At 38.1% G+C, this 24684-nt stretch overlaps 1 protein-coding gene across 2 annotated transcripts in view; it reads left to right on the forward strand.

Moving 5' to 3' along the window:
- DNM3 (dynamin 3) overlaps positions 1-24684 on the forward strand; it is a 171514-nt gene that overhangs the window by 85687 nt on the left and 61143 nt on the right. For both annotated transcript variants that reach the window (XM_086753240.1, XM_086753241.1), the window contains one exon: positions 21293-21402. In XM_086753240.1, the coding sequence (XP_086609366.1) occupies positions 21293-21402 (110 nt within the window). The remainder of the gene's footprint in view (positions 1-21292; positions 21403-24684) is intronic.

Here is a 24684-nt window from a genome sequence, read left to right on the forward strand (position 1 = left end):
ATTTGGGCAAAATCCCTAGAGCATTAAAATGGTGAGGTTTCTGTCTTTGGTGATGGCACCTAGGTACCATGCTTTCTTTCCAATTTTCTTGCTTTCTAATCTTTTGTGCTTCTTACAGCTGTTTAATTTAATAGAATATATAATAAATTCCAACCACATTATTCACAAGGGATATCTGTTTGTGTGCCCCACCCGAGGTATCACACATGCAACTAGAGAACTTCAAATGTATTATTTTACCAGTCCAGTGGCCTCCAAAAGATCTTTAATGTTCTTTTCAGCATTTCTTTTCTAACAAGCATGTGTCTTGGTGGAGTCATGTAAATTTTTCACCTACCTTCAGCATTATTTTGCTACTTTTTGGTTAATTTTGACAAAGATTCAGATCACCTCTAGTCTTTTTGGGGCTGAGTTATTTCGATAGCTTTAATTAGAAACCAGGCAAAAAGCAGTGGATAGGTTATTTCATACTTTTAAACTTAAATCTGAAAACAAAAAAAAAAAAACATAAACAAAACCATGATATCAAACTTAAGCAGAGGAGAAAAAAAAGCAGCAAAGAGGAGCAAGTGTTGTGAAAACCTTGCAAATCACAACCACCTGGTTAGAGTAGCAAGTCCCATGTAACTTAAAGAACTGACTTCAGTTGTAATGTCCAAAAAACAAACGTGTGAGATGCTGCCCAAAGCACGAGTTAATAATTATTGCATACAGCTTGGAGTTGACCCAGATTCTGCAGTGCTGTTGGATTATCTCATGGGTTCGTGCATACCACAGTGATTATTGAATGCTTTTTTCAAGGTCCATTGTCTGTTCTTACTCACGGGATTTGGTGCCTCTAGTGTTGAGCTGTGGAAATATTTAACGAAGCTGTATTAACAGCAGGTATGGTAGCGTTTCTGCTCTGTAGTGATCTCATGGTCTGTGTAAATTCAGTTTGTTTTAAGCGTCCCATACAGACCTGAATGAAATGATTTCTTGTGCCTGGGAGCTGATCTAGCTGTAGAATATTTTGTAAGTTATTCGTAGCATACTTAAAAGTTGATGGAGGCACTTGCTGCTGCTGTTCTTGAAAATCAGAGAGCCTTCAAAAGGCATCTCCCCTGTTCAGCTGTATTTCTGGGGCCTGGCTTGCACATTTAGTGTCCTGGTTAGCGAAGAGAGGCTTGAAGGTGTGTCCTTGAGCACAGTTTGCTCAACTGCCATGCTTGGAGCAAAGGCAAGCTGGGTCGTGCCTGTATCATATGTTGCTCATTGAGCGAGCTTACAGCTGCTCTGGAGCTGAAAACACTGTCATCGCACCTGCACAGGTACCTGTGCTCATTAAAAACCAGGGCTCACTAACCTGGATGCAGCCCCTTGGAAACAGGGCTGTCTGACTTACAAATTTGTGCTCGGTATCTTTGTTCAGTGTTGCTCTGTGCAGGACAATACCATGCTGAAAAAAGCAATTTTTCAGGGCTTCCTGCATTTTGTTCTGTTGTGTCCTTGACACAAGTGATGCTGTATTCACTTTTCCAGTATTGGCCAGTCTAGCAAAGGATATTTGATGTTTGTGGATTTTGAAAACACGGAAAAAGAAACTGAAGTAACAGTGATGAGGGAAGAATCTTTCCTTACAGTAGACTTTCAAGCCTATCAAACTATCTAGCCCAAGCACTACTTGTTAGTAGTGTGATAGTTTCTAGCAGATGCAGTTTTGTTGTGTAGTTGCACAGCTTGACACTCTGTACTTCATTTAAGTGAGGCTGCATTGGAGGCAAGTCTTAAAAAAACAGTTACCAGTTTGTAAATAATCCTTGTTTTCCTGACATGATATGGTTTTGCCCCCTTTGAAATAGAGTCTAGCTGCAACATCAGAGGAAGGAGCATGTTACTGGAAGACTGCCGGATGACCTCCAAGCTTTTAGTCAAGGTGATAAGGATTGTTAGCCCTTGGGGCAAGAAGTGTTGTAAGTATTTTTACAGTGCCAGTTTGAAATATTCTCTAGATGCTCCCGCAGTTCAAGGGATGGTAACGGTCCTGTTACTAGTCTTGAGTTTAGCAGCAGATTGACAATATCTGCATTTCTCAGATGTGCCTACCTTCCTCTGCTCCTGTTGCATCATAGACCCACACATTTGACTATATATTTTTACCAGTAATTAGAGTATGACTGAATTCTACTGAGCTATCTCTTTTTATTAGCCTCAAGTAACAGACCTAATAACTATAGTATTTTTTGACTGATACATTTTATTAATTGCTTATTTTAGGTGCTTGGGTGAGTGAGCTAGCCTATTGAATCTTCCAGTAGTTTTAAATAATAACTTGATTTTTGGAAACTATTTTCTATTAGCTGAGGCAACCAAATTATTGTCTTGGAAGTCAGAGCACAACATATGTACTAGAGCAAAAACTCTGAGGAAGGGAATGAGAAAACTGATTAGTACATAAGGCTGTTAGTTGTCACAAAGGTTTCTGTGTTCTGTGCAGGAGAAGTTTTTTTTATTTGTTTGTTTGGGGTTTTTTTTTTTGTAGAGCTTTATCATGGGCTGTAGAGAAAAGACATCACTATTTTTGCTTTGTTGATAACATTCCATTGGGGAATTATATGACAGATGCACTCTTTTGTTCCTCTTTTCCGTTCATTTGGGGATCATCTTACTCATAGGTTGGATCCTTAAAGAAATAGTATTTGAATTCATTCTATCTCTCTTTATAATGGCAAACAAGAGAGGCTGATATTTGAACACACTTGTTTTGGAAGAATTATCGTAAAGCTTTCTTTTACATTAATGTCCTTTCTCTGCCAGTACTGAGGGCACAGACCACCATCTGCCCATGCAGTAGATAGAGTTGTTCAATCATCCACTAGCTTGCTTGTGTTTCAAGCCTTGCTGTCTGTCTGTCTATATACATGGTTGTCATCACCACTGGAGTTCACCTCCTCTCTTCTTGAGAAAGTATATATTTATCAGTTACAATGCATAGCTTGGTGCATTTTGTCGTAGTGGCCATCTTGGCATATCTAATTGGAGAAGAATGCAGATATTACTGAAGCCTCCTGTCTCTGAAACTTGATGCCATTTTCAGCAGGAATAGCAATTATGCTCTGACTGCCCCCACTGAAGCTCCCAGTGGGAAAAGCCAGGCAGGTAGTGAGTGCGCACCCCGTAACTCTGATAACACTGCTCTGATATCTACTGCGGAACACGTGTGCAGTGAAGCATTGTGCATGTCCTGTGGATGGAGGCTGGTATGGATGTGCATGCAGTCTGTCTGCAAGAGCTTTGACAAGGCTACCTGGCTTCTGGGAATCCTGAATAAGTGACCATGACCTTTCTTTTCAGTTAGGAAAGCTCTCCATTGGGTAAACGAGTATTTCTGCAGAAGGGAGAAGGGTTGTCATATGGTGCCTTAGCTGGAACACATCTGTTTTACTGATTGCTAGAATGTGGGGCCTCAACAAAATTAACACACTGAAACAGGAATAGAAAGAAATCATTTAAGTATGAGTTGGTGTATGCCTGTGTTCTGTTAAAGTGAAATTTGCCATTTTCCCATCCATGGAGTCACTTAATAAGCCAGAGACTGGAGATGGCATGAGGATGGTAAAAAGCATTGGTGTAAGAGATGACAATGACTCCAGTCTGAAAATAAGGGTTGTATAAATAGGAATGTTTTTGTTTAATGAGAGTAATCACTGCAGATGAGACAGGTTACAGGGCTGTAACAATAAAAACAAATAACAGTTCTGACTTCTAGTCAATCCTTGGCTATTGATAAAAGTTGTGAAAACTGACTGTAACCTTTGTCAGGGTGAGTAGCTTTTATGTGATAGATCATCTTTTACGAGAGATATCCCATGTGTTAATCCATATTTCTAAGTATATCTAATGTGCTGTCTGTTTTTCTAAAATTTTTCCTTTTGGTTTCCCACTTTTGCACTGCCCTTCTAGTTTTATCACGTGGCTAACAAGTGAGAAGTAAACTCAGGGTAGTGGTTTAAACATTTTGCAAGAAAGAATCGTCTTGTAACTAAAACATAGGATGAAAAGTTAAAAGCTATGATTCAGTTCCTGTTTCTACTGTTTATTTTGTTGTTTAACTCACTGTAAGGAGATATTGTCAATGTATAATTAGACTTCAGTCTGCAATTTTGTTATCTGTTAGATGTAAACAAAACTTTACCATAATGAAAAAGCTAAGAAAAATAAATTTCCGCTTTTGACATTGTGTATTTGACAGCATTTTGAAAAGTAGCAATTCCTATCCTGCATCAGATCAGTGTGTTTGTGGAAGCAGCAAATGCCAGCTGCTAAAGGGGAGCTAAATCTAATGGACTAGTGCAGTCCCCACAGCAGACGGTCAGGCAGCATTTGGCTCATTCTCTGGCTTTATGAAACTTTATTTTCCTTGCGTGGTTTCCTTTTTTTTTCTTTTCTAGTGCAGCCGGGGGCATCCAAAGGAAAGGATTCCTGGAATCACACTGAATTCTTAGTCTCAAGGATGCTTGGCATCAGTGGAGGTCATAGCTTAAGCATATGCTTTGCTTAAAGAAACTTCTGTTTATCAGCTTTCACAGAGGAAGTGCAGAAGTCAATCACTTGTTTGATTTAATCTTCTGTATATGTTGGAGAAAACAATATTCACATAGAAAACTAATTTTAAAGCAACAAGAGGAGCAGATAGAACCTTACACTACTGAATACAATATTGTTCTTTTTTATTTTAAATGAAAACATCAAATTAATATCTCTTTGAGTGCCAACTCTCTTACCCATAAATATCATGGATCTTCCCTTTAAGATTTCTATTTAATAACTAGTGTTTATGGGGAGTGCTTGGATCCTTTATGCAATGTGTAAAGGCAAAAAAAAAAAATCTTGCTTAAGCATTTAAATGCTAGTGCTTAATAATGGGTTAAAAATACTGCACATTTTGGGAAACATTAGAAGCCCTCATGGGTGGAGTACGGCAATGGGCGTTTTAGTGTAGATGGCTTTATTAACCCTTTGCTGTACAGCTGAAATATGAAAAGACTGAAGTAATGGTCAGCAAGAAAGTAGATTCTCAGGAAGCTATGTTTAATGAAGCCTATTTAAAAACCTTTTATGTGCAAAAGAGATCTAGTGTTTTCTGCTGCAGGACGAGCAAGGATTTGAACCATTTTCTAATCACTAGCTTTTTCTTGTGAATACTGTAGGAAAAGCATTGGAAGAACAGCTTTAAAGAGTTAGGAAAGCTCATTAGCAACCAGTTGCCAAAATATCTGTTTCTACATACTCTACCCAAGTTAGAATAATGAAATTAAATGAAAGATGGTTTTTACATGTGGTGTTGAATCTGGAAATAAGTTGATACAGAGAGGGATTCACTGGACAGTTTAATTACTATAATAAATTTGCAGTAAACCGCGTGGAAATAATATTTTCTTTTTTTCACTGTGAAGATGGGTACATCCTTACATAGAGAAGCCTGCTTCCTCCTTTGTCTTATTGTTGACAACTATAAATTTTCAGTTAGAAGTTTGTAATGGTTAACTACACATAAGAAATCCCATCTGCATGAAAAACTATGGAAAGTGTAGGCATTCACAGAGCTGGTCAGTAAGCTGTGCTGCTAACAACAGAAACTCTAGGAAGAAATGTCTTTTTATTATGCTTTTCAAAAATAGCCTCTGAAGATTCCACACGGGTGCTTTGTGGGAGGGCATTCCACACTGTGGGAGCAGAACAAGTGCCTTTAGGCATCTGAGGTCAAAATGTGAACAAGGACTTCAGACATTTATAGTCTGTTTCTGCCTGCTTATGAAAAAAAAATTGTCTCAACAGTTTAGGGATAGTTTATATAGCAGGCTTAATTTGGAGGTAACCAACACTTTATTTCTAAGTTACATGAAACTTAGAATTCTGAGTTCTCTATTATTTCCATAATGACTTTCTTTGCTGTGTACAGTGCGTGCATTCCTATAGCCTTCATTTAAGACACGTGAAACGATGCTTTTCTGCAAATCATTTGCCACTGAGATGATGGACCAACACCCTACCCTACCAAATGGAAAAGATGACTAGCTACAACTGGGCTGGGCTGCGACCCAGTCAGGAGGGGATCAAGGAAGGTGTGGTGCATTATTTCTCAGCATCTTGACCCCTTTGTTTTTGGAGCAGAACCAGATGTTGACCTCCTCTCTGGAAGATGAAGGTGCCTCTGTGGATTGAGTCTCCTGCTCAGCTGGACTTGCCATTGCATGGTGGAAAGCAGATGCCTCTCTTCTCTGGGTTCAGTTTGTACTGGCAGCTTACTCTGTAGGCTGGCAGTTCTCATGCTGGGTAAGCACGGGGTGCTATTGCCTTTCAGCCACACACTGATAAGTAGCTGCCCCATTCCTAGTAAACAGAGCTCTTTAGTTCTGTCCTTGGAGCCCCTGTCTCATGCCTCTGTCACAAGCACCTCTGCCAAGCTCTGTCTAACGCACCGCTCCACGCATCTTCCTGAGGAGAATGGCATGGGAGTTGGGACTTTCAAAAAGCAGTTCTGGAGAGGAGCAGCTAGCGGATGCAGGCCTATAGTATGCGAAATTGTCTGCACTAGGGTAGAGCAGAGAGGAAAAGAGAATGTGCTTAAAATAGAAAAACATTTGAGAATATCTGTGTTAGGCTGTGTTTTCAATGAAGATCGCATGTCATCTTGTACAGCAAAGATGCTAGCTGCAATGTAAATAGCAGAGTAGGAGCAGAGCTTAGTTCCAAGGAACTTGTGTGTTTTTTAAGTCAGGTTTGCTTTTCTTTTCACTCTGTAGTTTAGATAAGAGGTTTACACACATCAGTTGCAGAGTTTTTCCTCTTCCAACTTTAAGCTGTTGATTCAAAACTGAGGCACTTGAGAGAACTGAAAGAATGGAGAGAAAGGCAGTTATTGAACTTAGCAGTTTATACTGCTAAGTTTATAGTGCTTCATTTCTTTAACTTAACCGTAATCATTTTTACTGCTTCTTAGGCTTTTTGGTGAAGAGTAATGTGAAAGAAGGATTGAATACTGAAGCTTTCACAACATCGCGTACTAATAGGTTTTCCCCTGAACCAAGCAGTGGGTCAGTTTTTTCCATGGTGTTTCTCTTTTAATTAAAATACCTCATTACAATCAAGTCCTGTACCGTGAATCATTATAGTGATTGCTGAAATTCTCAGTGATGCCTGTGTTCTTTTTTAGTTAGTTGCCTCCAGGAACGTTCAGAAGATACCTCTCCCTGTTCAGTGTCAACCCCACACCAGTGCATGTGCTTTCCCAATTACTTTTTGTCTCACCTCCTAAACAAGAATGTAAAGATGTGACAGTTTCCACATTATGTGAATTATTCCACTAGGTCTCTGTTAGATCAATTAAGTAATAATTTTGATTTTGTATTGAAAATTTCTAGCTTCTCCTGCTTATTTTGTGTGTATTAGTAAATCAGGCCACAGACATTTTAGATAGCTGTGCAGCAGCTTCTTCCATAGCCCTTTCCTAACCTTACTACCATCTCTACAGCCTCTTGTGCAGGTCAACATGTGTTATTCTTACCAGTAGGTCTTTCTACATTCTCATTTTCATCTTTGAGATACTATCAACGGCTTTAAAGTCCTCCTCACTACATTCTTCTCCCCTATACCCCTACCTCCCCTTTAGGAAATGGATAAATAGGGAACAAGTATTGTGATTCTGTAATTAACAGCTTTTTTTCTTTTTAAGCAGAGCTGTTTCTGTGTGGATGTGTGTGTGTGAGGGCAATGAGGATTTTATTACACTGTGGAGTAAGTTGAGAACTTAGAGCTTAATTCAAATTAATTAGAAACTTGTTCTTATGAAACTCAGCATCTGATCTGAGTCAATTTTTGTGCTAAATGATCCTAATAATGAAATAATGAAGATATTTTTAGCTGTATTAAGCTCATAAAATTTAGAATCCAGTGGTAATTAGAGTATTATTATTTTAGATTAAGGGGCATACACCAGTTACATATAAATTTTTTCCTCCTTTTCAGTAAGCATATGAAAACTTCCATGATGTGCTTGTCTTTGAGATGATCTTGTGTCCTAGTGTTCTGGAAGGGTCTGGGATTTTGTTTGTGCCTGCTGAAAGTATCAGAGGCCACTGCGTTCCCATCTTCACTTACCTTGAAGAAGGAGGTAGTGTCTATTTTGTAAAACTGCAAAATATGGTTTCAGTCTCTATAAACAGTGGTGATCTCTGCAAAAAGTCCCTAGAAGTCATGGGTTTTGTCCACTTACAGTCTGTGGCTGAAATAGTCTTTGCATTTTGTAGTTCTTATCTTTAAAAACACTTCTTGCATCACATGTCCTCAGCAGGAGATGTGAGAGGTGACTGGGGAAATGGAAGTGAATGCAAGAAAAGCAAGGAGAACTGGAGTTCACCTCTCAAGGCTCTGCGCAGCTGCCAAATGAATTTGATTTTTAAGATCTTGGTTTTGTGTTCTTAGATTAAAGTGTGTTTTTCACCCCTCTGAATTAGGTTCTTCCCCTCCCCATTTCTAAAGTGCAAATTCAAGGCAAATTGAAATGTATTTGACGTATTCTGTTTCCATTAAGGAAGGTGAATTTCTTTTAACTGTAAATTTTCCAGGCTTCTATCACTTGGTTTTAGTAGGATTTTTTTTTTTTTTTTTTTTGAGTAATGGCAACAGTTCTGTAGTGTATTTTATTCAAATATGCATGCATTTAGCCTTGTTTATTGCCATGTACTCTTTTCTGGGAATTACTAGTAATTATGTAGTTCGGTAATGTATTAGTATAAAACCCTCATTATTTCAAACTATTTCAGTGTAATACATTATTAGACATTTAAAATAGATTTAAACTGCTAGACAGTCTAGTTTTTACAACCTTGGGAATATTCTCAAAGGGGAATAAAATGTTATTTCAGCAAAATGGATGAATTGAGAAAATAATTAAAATATACATTCAGCTTGAGTAATGTAAATGTAAAAAAAAAGAATTACAGAAAATAAAATTGCTTAATATGATATTTAAATAGCTCTTAGGCAGACTTGGAATATTTTTAATGAATATTTTATTTCAACATTTCATTTCAATATTTTTGATACTTTTGGGGGGCAGAGGGAGGACTTACTGAAACCTTTTCTTTGTCTTGTATTGTATTTTAAAAATTTTGTTGTACAGACACCTTTGCAAGAAGCTGTCTTCCCTGCTTGGTATCTTTGAGTGTCTTGAAAACAGAATGAGGGGAAAAAATGTTTGTCTGAAATGTTGTTCTTTAGAACATGTTAAAAGATTCACTGTCAATATTAGGAATCGCTGTGTGTGAAATTAGGTCATTGACTACTAATGAGATGCTTTACAGCAGTAAGGCTTAGTTGTATGAATTCTGTTTTCTGAATCAATCCTAGAATTAATTTATAGGTGGAAAATTATAAACTTGGGAGTTTTACTACTTGATAGTTTGTTTCACTGTTATAGGTTCCTTACTGAAATTCAAGTTTGTACCTATTAAAATTAGTTATCTTTTTTTACTTGGATTTTTATTGTCACCATGCCTCATTCACGTTGAAACAATCTCAGTGTGTCAGTGTTAGAAAACAGTTGGAATACATTTTTTTCCAGCAGCAGTTCCCTGTTGGTTGCACTATCTGCAAAAGCTAATGACATTAAGGAGTAATGGAGTATATCTTTCAAAGCACAAGTAACGAGTAATAGGAGTGTTTTGACATAGTGTTTAAAGAAAAAAAAAAAAAAAAAATCATGGAATTTGGTTTCCTGCCCAGAACTTTGACTGACTGTCTGGGAATTCAGTGCCGTATGTCAATGTTCTGTAGAATTAGCGTACATACTTTGGAGTGATTCTTTACAAATTTAATAGTGTCCTGCAGGTTTAAGGCCAGTGCATTGATAATCTACACTATTTTGAGTTAGCATTGATGAAGACATATTCTTGAGGAAGTGCTATGTTTCCCAATAAATACTTCACTTTCTTCCAGAGAAGCAGTGGTGTTATCTTTCTCATCTGTAATACTATAGAAATTTCTTTCTCATCTGTAATACTATAGAAATTTCTGTATACTATAAAAATTCAATCTTTTTGCAGGCATGTCAACTTTCAGACTTCAAGATGCCTTTTTTGTTGTCTTTTCTGTGTTTGCAATAATGTTGTCACCTCTTGCATTGTCATTGTTTGTTTATAGTTCTGAAACTCCTGGAGACTTTATAAGACATTGTACATTTCATAGGTTCTTTGAAACAGCTGAGGTTAAGCATGTATAGACAGTTCTGCTGGAGAAAAAATTGACATCTTGTTTATTGCCTATTTAAAATATTATTTTCATTATACCCTTCACCAACAATAGCTATCCAAACTGCACATTGCATATTTTTAGAGTGTGATGAAGATAGTTCTTACAGCTATTTTTGGTTAGAGTTGTTTTTGTTTGGTTTTATTATTTTTTTTTTCTTAGGCGAGCGCTCCTTCTCTAATTATCTTCTTGGGGAGTGTGACAGTTTCCTAACAGAGATGATTAAGTGAATGCAGGTCTTTGTCATCTTAACACAACTTCTAGTCTACGCAATGGTATATTCAATTTGTATTTTCCTTCCTAAGCAGTGTGGAATAAAAGAGGGTGTCAGGTATGAATCAGAATAATGCTTGATTGCAGGAATCCAGACAAGGGAGAACTGGAATTCTTTCAAGATGATGTTATCTTATACAGAGGAGCAATTACATATTTTAAAATGTCATAGCAAGAAAAGACAAGGTTTGCTGTTATTTTTGGATTGGAAGAGATACAGAGAAAAGTAGAAAAGCCGTTAAAAATATTTTTTATTTATTAGTATGTCATTTTGTCATAGCAAAATAGTATAAATGCAAGATTTTTAATCTGGCATTTACTGAAGACCTCATCCACCATACAGAAGCAAGGAAAATTCCTCCTTCTCCCAGGTGCTGATACTCTTGAGCTATACCCTCATTGCCCAATTTTTGTGCTCATTGCTCACAGCAATGATGACAGAGTCTCTGGTTGACTGAGCCTTTGTGGCTGCTTTGGCGGAAATTAATCTGGCAGCCAGAAGCATCACAGATGTTGTCTCCTGACTTCAGCACTCCACTTCCCTCCGGTGCCTCTCGCACTGCACAGTGGCAGTCCTGCTTTGTTCATAGGTCTTGTTGCGGCAGTGCATGATCTATCCCTGAGCAGAAGCTTCTAGCTGTCACCTCAAATGTAGAGAAACTAATACCACATGACTGAAAACTTGCTTCAAGTTTATACTTGCAGTGTTTCACTGGCCTGTTTCTTAGCTGTGCATTCTGTTCTACCTGACTGCAAAACATAGCTTTGGATAATGTGTTACTGGACATAAGCATTGTTTGCTCTGGGCATGCAGGAGAACTGCCTTAGGTGACAAGTATTTGACCTCTCTAAGCCTTTGGTTTATGGGTATTATCCTGTTGCTTTGATTCAGCAAGGGCACAAAGGTGAGCATATATAGAATAGGCAAAGGTGACCTGTCAATAAATTGATCAAGTTCTGCCATCACACGAAAGGGTAGTGATGACCCTTGACTAGACATGGTTATTTCTGTTTGAGGGTGTCTGTTCCCTTCCAGAGGCGCTACTCTAAGCATTCCTAGACTGTGGTACCTCCTGCTGACATCTGTCCGAGTTTGTGCGCTATGATATTTAAAGGGAGCATGTGACCAAGGCAGTAGAATTTGTCCCTCCATCTCAGTCATGCATTGTTAAGGTATGCTGTGAGCTTGACATACTTTTTCCTTAGGAATGATACTGGAGTAGGACCTCTGTTTTCTGTATACTGCTGCACAATCGAAACAACTAGCAATGTGTCGAGTGTCCTTCATGGTACATGCATTGGCATGTGAAAAATGAATGTACTGTTATTAGGAAAGAGCTGCTTCTAGGTGAGCAACACTTGGATGTTTGTATTTAATATGCAGCATCTGCAGATTGAAAACCACCATGTTTGCCAACTCTCCTACATGCACACTTCCCTCTGCACATACATCGTTGTGGTAGGAGTCAGTAGTAGACTAAGACTATGCCTAGCACCTTGCAGTCACTTTTTTAATAACAGGAGCCTTAAAGAATGCTTTGATGTTGTATCTTTTGCTACTGTCCTTGAGCTCTTGATTGTTTCTAAGGTGTAATAGTGTCAGGATGTCTTGGGTGTTCTATAACCTTTTTCGCCATGTTCCTATGCCTGTCCTTGTCAGGTTCATTTTTCTGAGTTCAGTTAAGAAAGTCTGCAGTCCTCACTCAAATTTAAGTACCTGCTGGGGCAGATGATGTACATTGAGAAGCGAATTCTGTATTTAGAGGGTTGCAATCCAGGACAACATAAGGTTAGTCTGAGGAACAGCTTTGACTATGAGCTTCAGGAGTGTTTCAGTCTGGAACAGTTTCATGGAAACAGTCTTCCTGATTAATGGTTCTAAGCCGGCTTGAATCTAATAGCTGTTAATTTCCAAGGACAGGAGATTACAGATTTTCCTGTACATCACTATAATTATCTTAGGATATCTTTTGCCAAAGTCTCAGACGTGTTTCAAAACCCACTCCCTTGAAGATTTGATGGCATATGTCACTTAGCATTTGAAGGTAATGTTCTTGATATAAAGTAGAAATAGCTCTTGATGATTATGATTTATTCCATTTTCTTTGTTTATTTAATATAGGAACATCCTCAGGGCTACTTATTTTACAAAAAAAACCCCCAGAAATGTTGTTATGATAGAGTATGCAGGTGGTTTTCTCACTCTTTTATTACAATTTAACAGTTTTTCTTTGATGAAATTAAGAAGCCAGAGTATATTTATACATATTATGTAGAGGAAGGAAGCAGATACCTTCAGACAGTTGTCTCAGAAGTTAATGTTTTCCATGACCCAAATATTCTGGCTTGCTTAAAAAAAAAAACTCAAAGAAAGAAAAAAAAGCCCTAAAATGTACCTTTCAAAAAAAAAAAAAAAAAGAAGGAGGAGTGTTAGGGGAGACGACTTGACACCAGAAGCTCTGTCATAGCAGAGTTTCTCTCGGATGTCTGGAAAAAGTCTTATACTTCTGGGATGCTTTCCAAAATATTTTCAGTGACCACTGCCACAGGCGTGAACTTCTTAATGCATTTTGCAGTAATCTCCACTGCAGTGAAATTGATTACTGTCTGAAAGCTTTTAATGATAACAAGCAAGTAGGGCAGTATAAATGCCATGAACTAATTTGTGTGTGTGTATTTTGTTGCATCTTCAGGAGTCTTGCAGAGACAGATGTGTTGCCTCAGGAAAATCCTGCTTAATATTTTACATAATTATGTAATTGCATATTTATCATTTTGATTTTAGTAAGAAGGACTTTTTTTCCACACACATGCATGCACGTGCGTGCACACAAAGTGTCTAGAAACAGAGTCTCTCTCCAGATACTTCAGTTGGTACCCAAATAAATATAGCTGGTGAGTTCCTAAGTTTGAGCTTTTTGAGGATTCATTTTATAGAAAATGAAATGCCTTCAAAAGCTAGAAGTGTTTTAAGAAGTAGCTTTCCAGGAGAAAAAAAGGGTGCCATAGCAAAGGTCTATCATCTTCATGTACCCAGCAGAGAGTTTTGGGAGGCTTATAAATGAGAGGCTCTCTTTTTAATGTGCAAGTTAAAGGAGTCTAGGAAGCTGAAACTACAGTTAAACTTATGGGTTTTTTTCAATCTTAATTGGGTATTCCTAATGTAAGAGGTCATTAGAACTGAAGAGGTTTGTCCACCCAGACCATCAGCTCCTCAGGACTGAAATCTGAGCTGCACAATAGGTTTCAGGAATTATGTTTCTTCTTTAAAGAAAAAAAACCACACCACCAAAACATATGTGGGGGTGTGTGTGTACATATATATGAAAATATTTTTCTATGTAAAAAGCAAAATAGTAAACTTTATGAATGAAAAGCTGTACCCATCTGAAAAGCCAGATCTCCCAGGAACTGGTATGTCATTGTCACTGTGCCCTCTGCCAGCACAAATGCTGCACCAAAGCCCTTCATCCTGCACTGTAGCTCCCACAAACCAATGTGTTTGTTGGATGACCTGCAGAGTGAAAAAATAAAAACTTGAGCACCAGTAGAGAAAAACAAGCTGTCATAAGCAGGCTTCATTACAAGGGATAAAAAGGTCAAAGGATTTTTTTTTTCCCCTCTCCTCTACCTTCAGAGCAGCCACTAGACGCATCCAGCAGAATTTTTCCAGACTGTCAACTGGCTCATCAGTCGGGACTTTCTCTCAGCTTTGAATGCCAGCACCACTTCAGTTCAGAGGAATTGCTGGCTTCTTTCCCAGAAAAGATTTCCCAAATTCAAAATGACCTTTCAAGATCCTAACTAATAGGAGCTAAACAGAGATTTCCTCTTCATCAGGCCCTTTCTCAGGTTTATCCTTTTACTGACAGCACATCCCCACAGCACAGACCAGTGAAAGACCAGCCCTTCCACCTGTGATAATAAACACCTCTTTTGGAGAGGGGCAATCTTAAATCATGTTGAATTTGTTCTGTATTTCAGAAACTATTACCCTTCTGTTTGATGCACTGATTATGTAAAGGCACAGGAGTACCAGTGAAATAACTAGATTTTTTAAATTTTTTTTTTTTTTAATCCAGCCATTCAGAGTCTGCACTAATACAATGGGATGCCTGCTCAGCCACCCCTCTTTACTGAGGGAAATGAGAGATGGACAATGGGGAAGCTGTTTATCTGGGTACTATAACATGGGGACTGCTGTGTAGGCAGCAACCATATGGAGTTAGCTTGGTGCAGCAGGTTTGTTAGCTTCTGCTTAAGGACCAGCTTGGTTGCTCAGCACAGCACTGCCCAAGGATTCTGGTTGTTCGTTGTGGTGTGCTGTGCCCATCCTCTCCCCAAGTCAAGGAGAAGGAGTGATTCAGGGCTGCCCAAATCTAAGCAGGTGGGCTGTGAGGTTCTGCTCTGCTGCGTGCTGCATCACTGCAAGCTGCAGCTTCAGGTTTGGCATTTTGAGCTTTGAATTGTATGAGGAACTCAGTGTCTCTGCCATGGCAGAGGGTAAAAATCTTGTAACAATGTGAGAATATAAGATTTGGTACTTCTGCTCTGTACTATGTGCTCCTTTCTTCTAATAGTCTGACTTACCACCCTAAGCTGTTGTCGTATTTTCGTATGGAGATTTTCAGTTTGGAGCTCACTTTTTTTTCCTGTAGCATTGTCCTAGAATTGTTTCTCTTATATGTTGCGTAATGGTTTTTCCTTGTTATTGTTGATATTTAATTATGCCTATATGTGACAGTTCCCTAATATGTTGTTCTGGATTATTCTTGTCAGTATAGATACATGTAATAAAACTGCTCTCTGGGTAATGTACATCCATTGTGCTGTAGCACAGCTACAGAGTTCTTCTGGCACATGGTGACAGCAGAGCAGGAAGGTGAATGGTAGTGCATCATGGCAGTGTAATCCACCTGCCTGTGGAGGGATCTCAGGGAGTGAGATGATAATTTTTCAATTTTTGCCTAAAGTTTTTACCTGAAAACTTTCCCTTGAGCACTTAGGGAATCATTTGTACGTATGAGAGTGCTTCTTTTGATGCCTGTGTGCCTGACTTTATTGAAGAATCAGAATCTATGGTGGTTTGAAACTGGTTTCAGTAGTCGGAGAGAAGTAACTCTTGGAAAAGTGCTTGGCTTCACTGCTATATTATCAACAGTTTAAACCACGTAGGAGCTGATGGTAGAAGACTGGAGGGAGAGGTGCCTAGGTGGAAAAAACACGGCCTTGTCATCTTCAGTGTATTAAGTATTCTTTTCATAAAAATGTTAGAATGTTATGTATGCATTGTTTTTCTGTTAAAGCAGCTCCTTCTTCATTTTATAGACAGTTTAGAATTGTTTCCTACCGTTGTACCCAGGAGCATGTTCAGGCCTGAATCCACATGGCTAAGTTGTCTGTAATAAAATAACTTGCCTTGTTTTTCTTAGAAAGTTTGCAGTAATATGAAGGTATCTCATGCTTCATTTTTCAGAGTATGCATTAAAGCCAAGTGTGGTAAAGCAGAGACCATGGTTAAGATGCTATGTGGCTTTCTAAACTGAGAGAGAAAAATAAACTGAAGTAGAAACACAGTAAAATTCTCTTGGGTATATTTAAAGTTAGAATATGGTTAACTCATGGATATTGATTTAAATACTATAAAAGTTGCTATGAGGCATCTTAATACTTTGCGTTTTGAACAAATGCCACTGAGTTAGGCTATTTTGCACTGGCAGTGACAGCAGCTCCTAGGTGTAAACAAGTCTGAGCCTTTCCTTTTCAGGAGTAAACAGTCATAGCTTCAGCCCAGCACCAGCATTTCCTTACACTATTTTTTTTTCTTCTTTCTTTAATATAGACCACTCTGGCTCAGCAGGTTCACAAGCCGCTACTGCTTGTGTCTGCTTCTGTCTGTAAAATGGGGGTAGTGATCCAGCCATCTGAAAATGTATAGTGCAAAAAACAAAAACAAGGTCTAGCATGATGCCTGTGAGTCAGATAAGTATTAGGCCTGAGTTATTAATGCGGAAACAAATACAAAGAGTAGTACAGTGCCAGTCTGGAAATCTAGCTCAGAGGCAGAAATGCCAACCTTTCTATCTGCTGTTCCCAAGCTTTAATTCAAAGCTGTGCTTCCTCAGTTTATGATTTTAAAGTAGTTCACTGTTTTGCCTCATTAATGCCATATCCTAATGGTAGGGGTGTTTCATGGATACCTGTATTTGCTATCAGTGTGTGGTAACTACTCTTGAGAATTGTACTTTCAATACAAATGATGAACAGAATGAATACTACTGTAAACCAGCCTTTGTTTCAACTTTTCTAGTATGGCCTGCACTTCCAGTTGGGAGCTTGACTTCTTTGAACTTGTGGTCCCCACAATTACCATAGACAATTGGAAGCTGGTGTTCTAAAAAGCATTACAAAGTGGTGAGCAAACCATCTCAATTCCCTGTGAGGTAGCTGAAAGTGCGATTAGGCCAATGCTCAAGCTCAGACCTGTCTTTCAGAATCTGAGTATCATATATTTGAATTGTCCTGCATGAATTTTGCTTCTGTTCCTCAGGATATGAAATGGGGAGTACAGCTTGTCCTGCATGCTGTTGTGCAGTAGCCATCTTGAAGTAACAAATAAAAGCAAGAATCAACTTTGATAACTGGAAGAAGCTGAATTAATTTAACAATATATTTTCTTTGAAGTGAAGGAGTTCTGTTCCCCTTATAATCCACTTAGCTGACATTGTGTCCAAGGTTTCTTATTTTGCTGTTCTGATGGAGCCTACAAAGTTCCAACAGCAGAGAATGATTTCTGCCTCCGGCTGAAAATGAAGTTCATTAGCTTGGAAGTGCTGGCTGAGACCTTGCTGTGGGGAGGGGGGCTGCTGTTGTATTTTTTTGCATCCCTTGTGCCATTTTGGACTTTGGCAGTATTTATTTTTAGTACATTTAAAGACTGCAGAAGGAAGGGGCAGTTGTAATATGGCATATTTACATCATGCTGTCAGTTCCTGGCAGCTCACTTGCCTGTCAGAGAACAGAACTAGTCCATTAAGGATGTGAGTGCTACTTATGCCCACGAGTAGTGAAACATCGTCTCAAGGGTGGGAATGCCTCCGCAGGCTAGCAGGTTGGTTTGTTTTTCTAAGGTGCATTATGGGGATTTTTTTTTATTTTTTTTTTTTTTTTTTTCCATGTCACGGAGACGGGAATGGGCCACACTGCCTGCCACTTTTTCCTTCTGCTCCTCTACACTGCATAGGAAAAAGAGAGGCAAAGTCTTTACGTGAGATCAGCATGTGCTGGTTTTTCCCCTCATGTCATGCTTAAGTTCTTTGCTTAAAAATAAAAATCTATAAATAAAAAAGAACAAATGCTGAGGGAGACAAACTGGACCCACAGTTATGTGCATGTCGTCACTCATAGAAGTGTGCCTAGCCCCATTCCTCCCAGGGTTCGTACATTCCCTGTTTCTTAGGCTGTCAGCCTCTCAGGATGGGAAACATGCACAGATAGTCCTGGCTGGAGCTTTTTACCCCGCCATATGTCAATGTATCTCTCAAATTTACAGGACAATGTACTCTGTGATTTAAACTTTATTTTACGAGCTCATTAAGAAATACAACAAACGAACACAACAAAGAGGGGCTCAATCTCCTTTTGCGCAGACTAGTCTGTCATGTTAATTCACTTATTCACCATTCAAGTAATAAGATTTCATAACTTATAACCCATAATTCAATATTGTCCACCTATGAGCAAAAGAAAAGAATGAGGTAGGTAGCTGAGGGTGAGAGTGCCCATCCTCTTTGTTTGGGGGGTGAGGAAGTTACTATGAGTTTTGCTGCATTTCTCCTGGAATTAAGCAGTATTTAGGCCCAGTCTCCCATATGTGACATGCTGTCTGTTCACTTCAAGCGTTGGCACCCTATGGTTTCCCTTTCTTGGAAACTGCTCTGTCTCAGTGTGTGGGTAGGAGGCCATGTAAATAAATACCAACCACTTCTTAGCCTTCAGTAGGCATTTCCTTTTTCCTGGTGGCTACAGAAGAAATACTTTCTCACAGTTGGGCATCAAACATTTATAAAACTTTTCTGCTTGTGGAATTTTTGTTTAGACAATCGGATTCTTGGTATAGTTTTTTCATTGGTTTCTATTTTTACTCATCTGTGGTTGCTTGGTTTATTAGTAAATAGTGTCTGTCAGAACAAACACTTCATCTGAAACTTCTTAAATTTCTGGTAATTTAATAGTAAATCAGTATAAATATATTCTGTAATAGTGAAAGATAAGTTTTAAGTAATAAAAATTGAGCTTATCTAGTTTTTTTTTCTAGTTATAGTAGAATAAATATCATTGATATTTCTGCCCAAATGTTGGGGTTTTTTTTAAACGTAACTTGTCTTAAATGTTTGAAGTAGAACACAAAGTATCTTGCATTACTCTGCAGTCCAGCTTTCAACTGAAAAAAGTCTTTGTTTTTAATACAAAGTTTAACATGTGTTCTCCTGAATTTGTACACTAGGGTATATTTCAAGTGTGTGTCATTTTGTCAGGGCAGCAAAGCTAATACATTGTTGCCTTTTAAATGCTACCAGAACTATTTAGGACATACGTTTCTAATATCAAAAGACATCATACCAATAAAAATCCATATTAGAGGACAGTGTACTTCTAATTTTTATATATAAATATCTGATCAGTAAGTTCTTTAGTTTCACTTATTATTATTTATTTTTTATTGGTAAATTATTAATTTACTTTGCTTAGTTTTATTTATCTCAGTGGTAATACTTACAGAATGGATGACAGTATACTCTCCCTTAAGGGAGAGCTCCAAAGGTTCAGAGAGTATATATTCCCTGGAAGCAGAATATAAATATGAACTGTGATAAATAGCTATAGACTAGCACAGAACTAGACTCCTTCATCAGAATTGGTGTTAGATGAGAGTGCGAAAAAAATGTACATATAGTTGATCTGTTGTGGGTAATATAATTTCCAGCATGGCCAAGCTAGAGGCAGTTTGAAAATCCATCAGGTACTTTTTATGTAATACTCTAACACTGAATTTGATAACTTTTGTATTCAACAAAACAAGGCAGTAGAAACCATGCTTTTCCAGAAGGGCCTTTGAAATATGCTTTTTCCTTTACTGAGGTCTGTTATGAAGCTGTCTAGGAAAGTGAGCCGTTGTTGGACACATCACTGTGTTTTTATAGTTTCACTCTTAGGTATGTTCTCTTCCAGTTTGGTTTTGCAATCTGCTGAAGCTTAGCCAAGTTGAATTGCATCTGCCCTTACAGTACACAGTCTAGCACTTCTTCCAGTTCTGCACGATGGAAGTTACTTTTCTGTATTTCTTCTGGGAAATATGTATTAAAAAATGGATCCTAGTTTAGTTTGTCTTTTTGCCCTGTTTTATTATCACATGTATATTTCTTACTTGAGCCAACCACTATAAGTGATGTCCCAGTTCACAGTTCTCCGGTAAGTGCAATGGCTTTACAACTGGTTCTCATGATGGCTAGGCAGAGACTAGCCAGTCTTGGTTCATGTTGGCAGATAAGGGACTGTGAAGAAGTCCTGAGCTTTCTAACGTTGGTGATTTATTGAACTTCCGTTGGAGCACTGGATAGTTGAAGTTCAAATTCATGAGAACTTCATTTGGTATCCGCTGCACAAATTCCAGGACATAAATCCTTTCCCCACTCCATTGGTGCCAAGGGAATGGCACCAGCCTTAACAGTACCTTAGTGGCCTTTGATGGCTGTTAAACTCTGTACTGTGTTAGCGCCCTTGTCAGCAATTTTATCGTGATCTGCAAAACCAGAATGGGGAGGTATAAGGATGTAAGTGTTGCCCCTGTATCTTTGGATCTCTTCTACTTAGCATCAGGTGTATTTGCAAAGCAAAATGGAGAAGTTTGCCCTGGTTTATCCATCAGTACGAAGGACTTCAGTGGGAACAGTTAATAATCTTAGGGCTTTTTTGTTCTGACATCATAAAGTAACTTGAGAGCATTACTAGTCCTTAATTTGGAGTGACAGGAAGCAAGAAACCTGGAACAGGTGAAATTCTAGTGATCATGCTGTAAATGATAATGTGCTGTAAATGAGAGATGTGATGAAAATGCAAAAGGGGTTGCAAATTAGTTCTCTGGTTGGAGAAATGGTTAGATGAAACTCTAGTTTTGTTTGCATATGGTGTATATATATATAACCTTGATGGATGGTAATATTTTGATTGATTTGTATGATTTTTGTATTTTCCACTGGTGGAATGAAAATTTATCCCTGGGATCATCAAATGCCATCCCTGAATACTGAATAGTAGTAATTCTAGACAGAGATGAATTTTATGTCATGGGTTACTCCAGTTGCTGTACAGACAAGGTAGAAGAGTTCTGCGTTGATTAGATAATTTCATTTTAGCTAAGTCTGACCCTTTTCTTTTTAAAATTAGATAGATATTAGATTTAATAGATGTAGATGCTTATGTGTTTGAGGTGGATTTTTTTTTTTTTTTAATTAGGAAATATTTTAAAAGGGTATGTGAAAAACAGAACTGGAATTGAGTTTTCATTTCTGTTGCAGGTATGTCTTATGAAAGATAAGCAGACATTTCACTTCTGGATATTCCCTTACAATAGTCAATGTACTGAAGGCATTACCAACTAAACAGCTTCCTGAGATCAGGCTTCTTTGAGACTTGTCACTTAGTGTTGTTTTAATCTGCTTTTTTCTAGGAAAAAGAGAAGAAGTATATGCTTCCTTTGGACAACTTGAAAGTGAGAGATGTTGAAAAGAGCTTCATGTCCAGCAAACATATCTTTGCATTGTTTAACACAGAGCAGAGGTAAGAAAATGTGCTATTCTGCAGTTACTTCTATAAAACTGTATCTAGTTGAGCATTTTAATAACTAGGAGTGCAGTTCTGGTATTTCCACTATGTTGTGTGAACAAAGATCTTTATACTCTTGATTTATCTGCTGCTTTGCTGTTGCATAACCATGGGGTGAAAAGTTAGTGTCCTCCTAGCCACTCATGGGGTGAAACAGCTCCATGATTAGTCATCTGGTTCTTCTGTATGGCTGAATAATCATCTCCTGATCCTATTTTTGTTTTGTTTGGCAATCACCTAGGCTTACCAAAACATTAATGACTTCTGTACCTTGTGACCAGATTCAACTGGTGTAAATCACAAAAACGTCATTGCTTTTCACTTTCTTCAGTGGAAAATCTTGCTTGTCTGTAATCTTGGGAGTCATTCTATTGTTTGTTTGGGTTTCAGTACAGCTGAATGAAGAACAAATGAGACTCCTCTGCCTCCCTAATTAATTAGAATCTCTATTTTGTAGTATTTGGCTCATACCTTTCCTTTCAGACTCCATCCTCTGATTTAAGAAGTGTGGTTACTCTATGGAAGCCTACTTCTGATGCACAGCCAATTCAGATTGTTGTGCATAAATAAGTCAAAGAAACATGACAACACGTAAGATATACAAGTGACATGTACTTTTTTTTTTTTTTTTTTTAACTGAAGAGTTTCATTTGCAGCTGTCTCCGTGGAAGGAGATAAGGTGCAATTTCTGTAAGTTCTTTGTCAGGAAAATAAGTAAAATTAATTGCAGTGGTAGCATGGATAGATGCCTTTGTTTTCCTCTTCTATTCTGCTAAGTTCCTTCACACCCGCTCCCCTCTTCCATCGCCAAAACTTGGCAATATATTCAGATGTTGTTCAAGATGACGAGGGCTGGATGTGGCTCCCTGCAGAGCCAGCTGTTGTTGCTCCTGAACTGGCCAGAAATAGTCCTTTTAGAAGCAAGGCATGCCCCTCCCTCCTGCAAAAGCAAAGCACAGGATTTCTGGGCTGTCAAGTTTCTGCTGGCCCCAGAAACATGAGGACGCAATGTGAGTCTCGCTCTGAACTACCCCATAAAGGCTTTCCCTCCATCTGCTGACATCTCAGCTAGCCTACATGTGGACATTGTCTGCCAGGAGATGCCCTTTGAAAGTATGTCACACACATACTTGCTGGGAATATTATTTCAAACGCTTGACCACTTGCATTTCTGGAGCAGAGAAAAAAAACTTTGAAAAACTTTTCATGTTTTTAAAAACAGAAATGATCTTCAGATGCTGGAAATTAATGTAATTCTGATTATTCTGCTACAGATATGTATGAATCATCCCAATGTTGCATGTACATCAGTCAAGAAAATAACTTTGTCCTGCTGCTTGATAGCAGCTGCACATATTAAGTTCCTTCCATGAGAAATCTGTTAATTTTAGCTTATTGTTTCTCCTTTGTTTTGGCTAATGGCTTTGGATATTTTCATCATCTTAAATATTAATCACGGAACTGCTGTGAAAATCCAAGAGGAGCATGCGTTTCCATTGGCAAGTTCGGGATTTATTTGGGTGTTACATAGCTGCCCATTCACATTTTCCCTGGATCTTCGTACACAGTGAACAGCAAGGATTTCAAAATCAAATGTCTAAAATGTTTGCCATATCTGTAATAACCCTGCCCATTTGGGCTGTGAGTAGACCCTCCAGCATCTGCAAGCTGCTCTAAAAACATCCTTATGGCTATATGAGCATGTTAAGACATGACGGGACAGTGGTAAGGTCATGAAATAACTTTGCCTTGGGAGAGGCTGTTTATGAAGAGAGTCTTCCAGCTTAAAAGATGGCTGAACTTGTTCTTGAAAAAATATTTATTGAATTCTAATTACAACAGCAATCCCTATCTTACTATGAACCACATGATTTTCAATAGTTCTAAAAATTTACCTGCTGGCACAAATTGGTCAAAACAAGTTTAATATACTTTCCACTGTCTCATAAATTCATAGATTGTGTCAGCAGAAGAAGGGATATTGCGGCTTGAGTAAAGTGATCTGGCCCTCAATTGAGGACTATGTTCCCTATCCCAGATTCTTAGAGAAAGTGAAAACAGGGAATAGGTAAAGATCTGTCGAAATAAGGAGTCTCGTTGTTGTTTTACTTTATGCTAATCCATCCATTTCTGGCTTTTGAATGTGTGTGTGTGTGAATATGGCTTGCTTTTCAAAATTCATGTAAAAATTGACTTAGTTTCTGGTTGGTTTTTTTTGGGGAGGGGAAGGGGAGGATGGTGTTTTGGGTTTTTTAATTGAAAAAACCTTAGCAATTGAGAAATAAATCAGCTTTCTCTTTCTGAGTTTGCCCACTGAGGGTTCTGGTTATGGAACATTTTACTATTTAAGATGTAGATCATTAAAGGCAAAATCATCTATTCCAGCTTCCATGATAGCATGGAGAGTATTCTGTATCTCTTTTTTCTTAGCCGTAATCTGCAGCATTTTTTAAAATCAACTATGCAAACTTTCCTAAAGTTCAATTAAAGCATTTTAATTTTCAAGCAAAATCCCTTTAGGAGAAATATTTTAATAAGCTTGTTCTGTTTCATTCCCAGCCCCTCACGGCATAGGTATTTGCTACAGCCATATGTTTCTGATACTGTACATTTCAATAGTTTCCTGGATTATGCACTGCATTTTTTCCATTTATGAAAACCTTTCCAGTTCTGAAATATAGTTACCAGGAAAATGCTCATTTCACTGCATAGAAGGAAAAGCCATCTTGAGTTAGCTAAGGCGTGGGGATAGATGCAGAAGGAAACGAACAGTATCTGTCATTTTGATTTACTGCAGAAGTCAACAGTTCTCTGACAGGAATCAAATGTGATTTAGTAATGTATAGTAAATGGAGACTGTGACGATTGATTTCACAGTGAAGATAAATTCTCATGAAATGAACATAATTGTATGTTTATGAAAAGGCTGCATTGTGAAATAATTAAATTCTTTTCTTGTTACTTTCTAATTAATTTTTTTTTTAAAAGCTAGGGGGAAAGGAAAACTCTTAGTGTGAAATATATATAGTATTGCTTAAAGAATGGGAGGCGGAGTTTTGCTTTTCAGAAAACTAAATAATTTATTTAAAGTTTTTGAGTGGACTTATCTATATAGTGAGAAGACCTTTGGAGATGGACTCCTCTTGTTTATTTACCTTAGCAGTACTAAATATTAAAGCAAAGTGTATTAGAGTGACTGTCCTTTGACTCCTGGGCCATTTTTGGCCTCCTCCATCT

The sequence above is a fragment of the Chlamydotis macqueenii genome, chromosome 8 (assembly GCF_036417535.1).
Source record: "Chlamydotis macqueenii isolate bChlMac1 chromosome 8, bChlMac1.mat, whole genome shotgun sequence".
NCBI lineage: Eukaryota > Metazoa > Chordata > Aves > Otidiformes > Otididae > Chlamydotis > Chlamydotis macqueenii.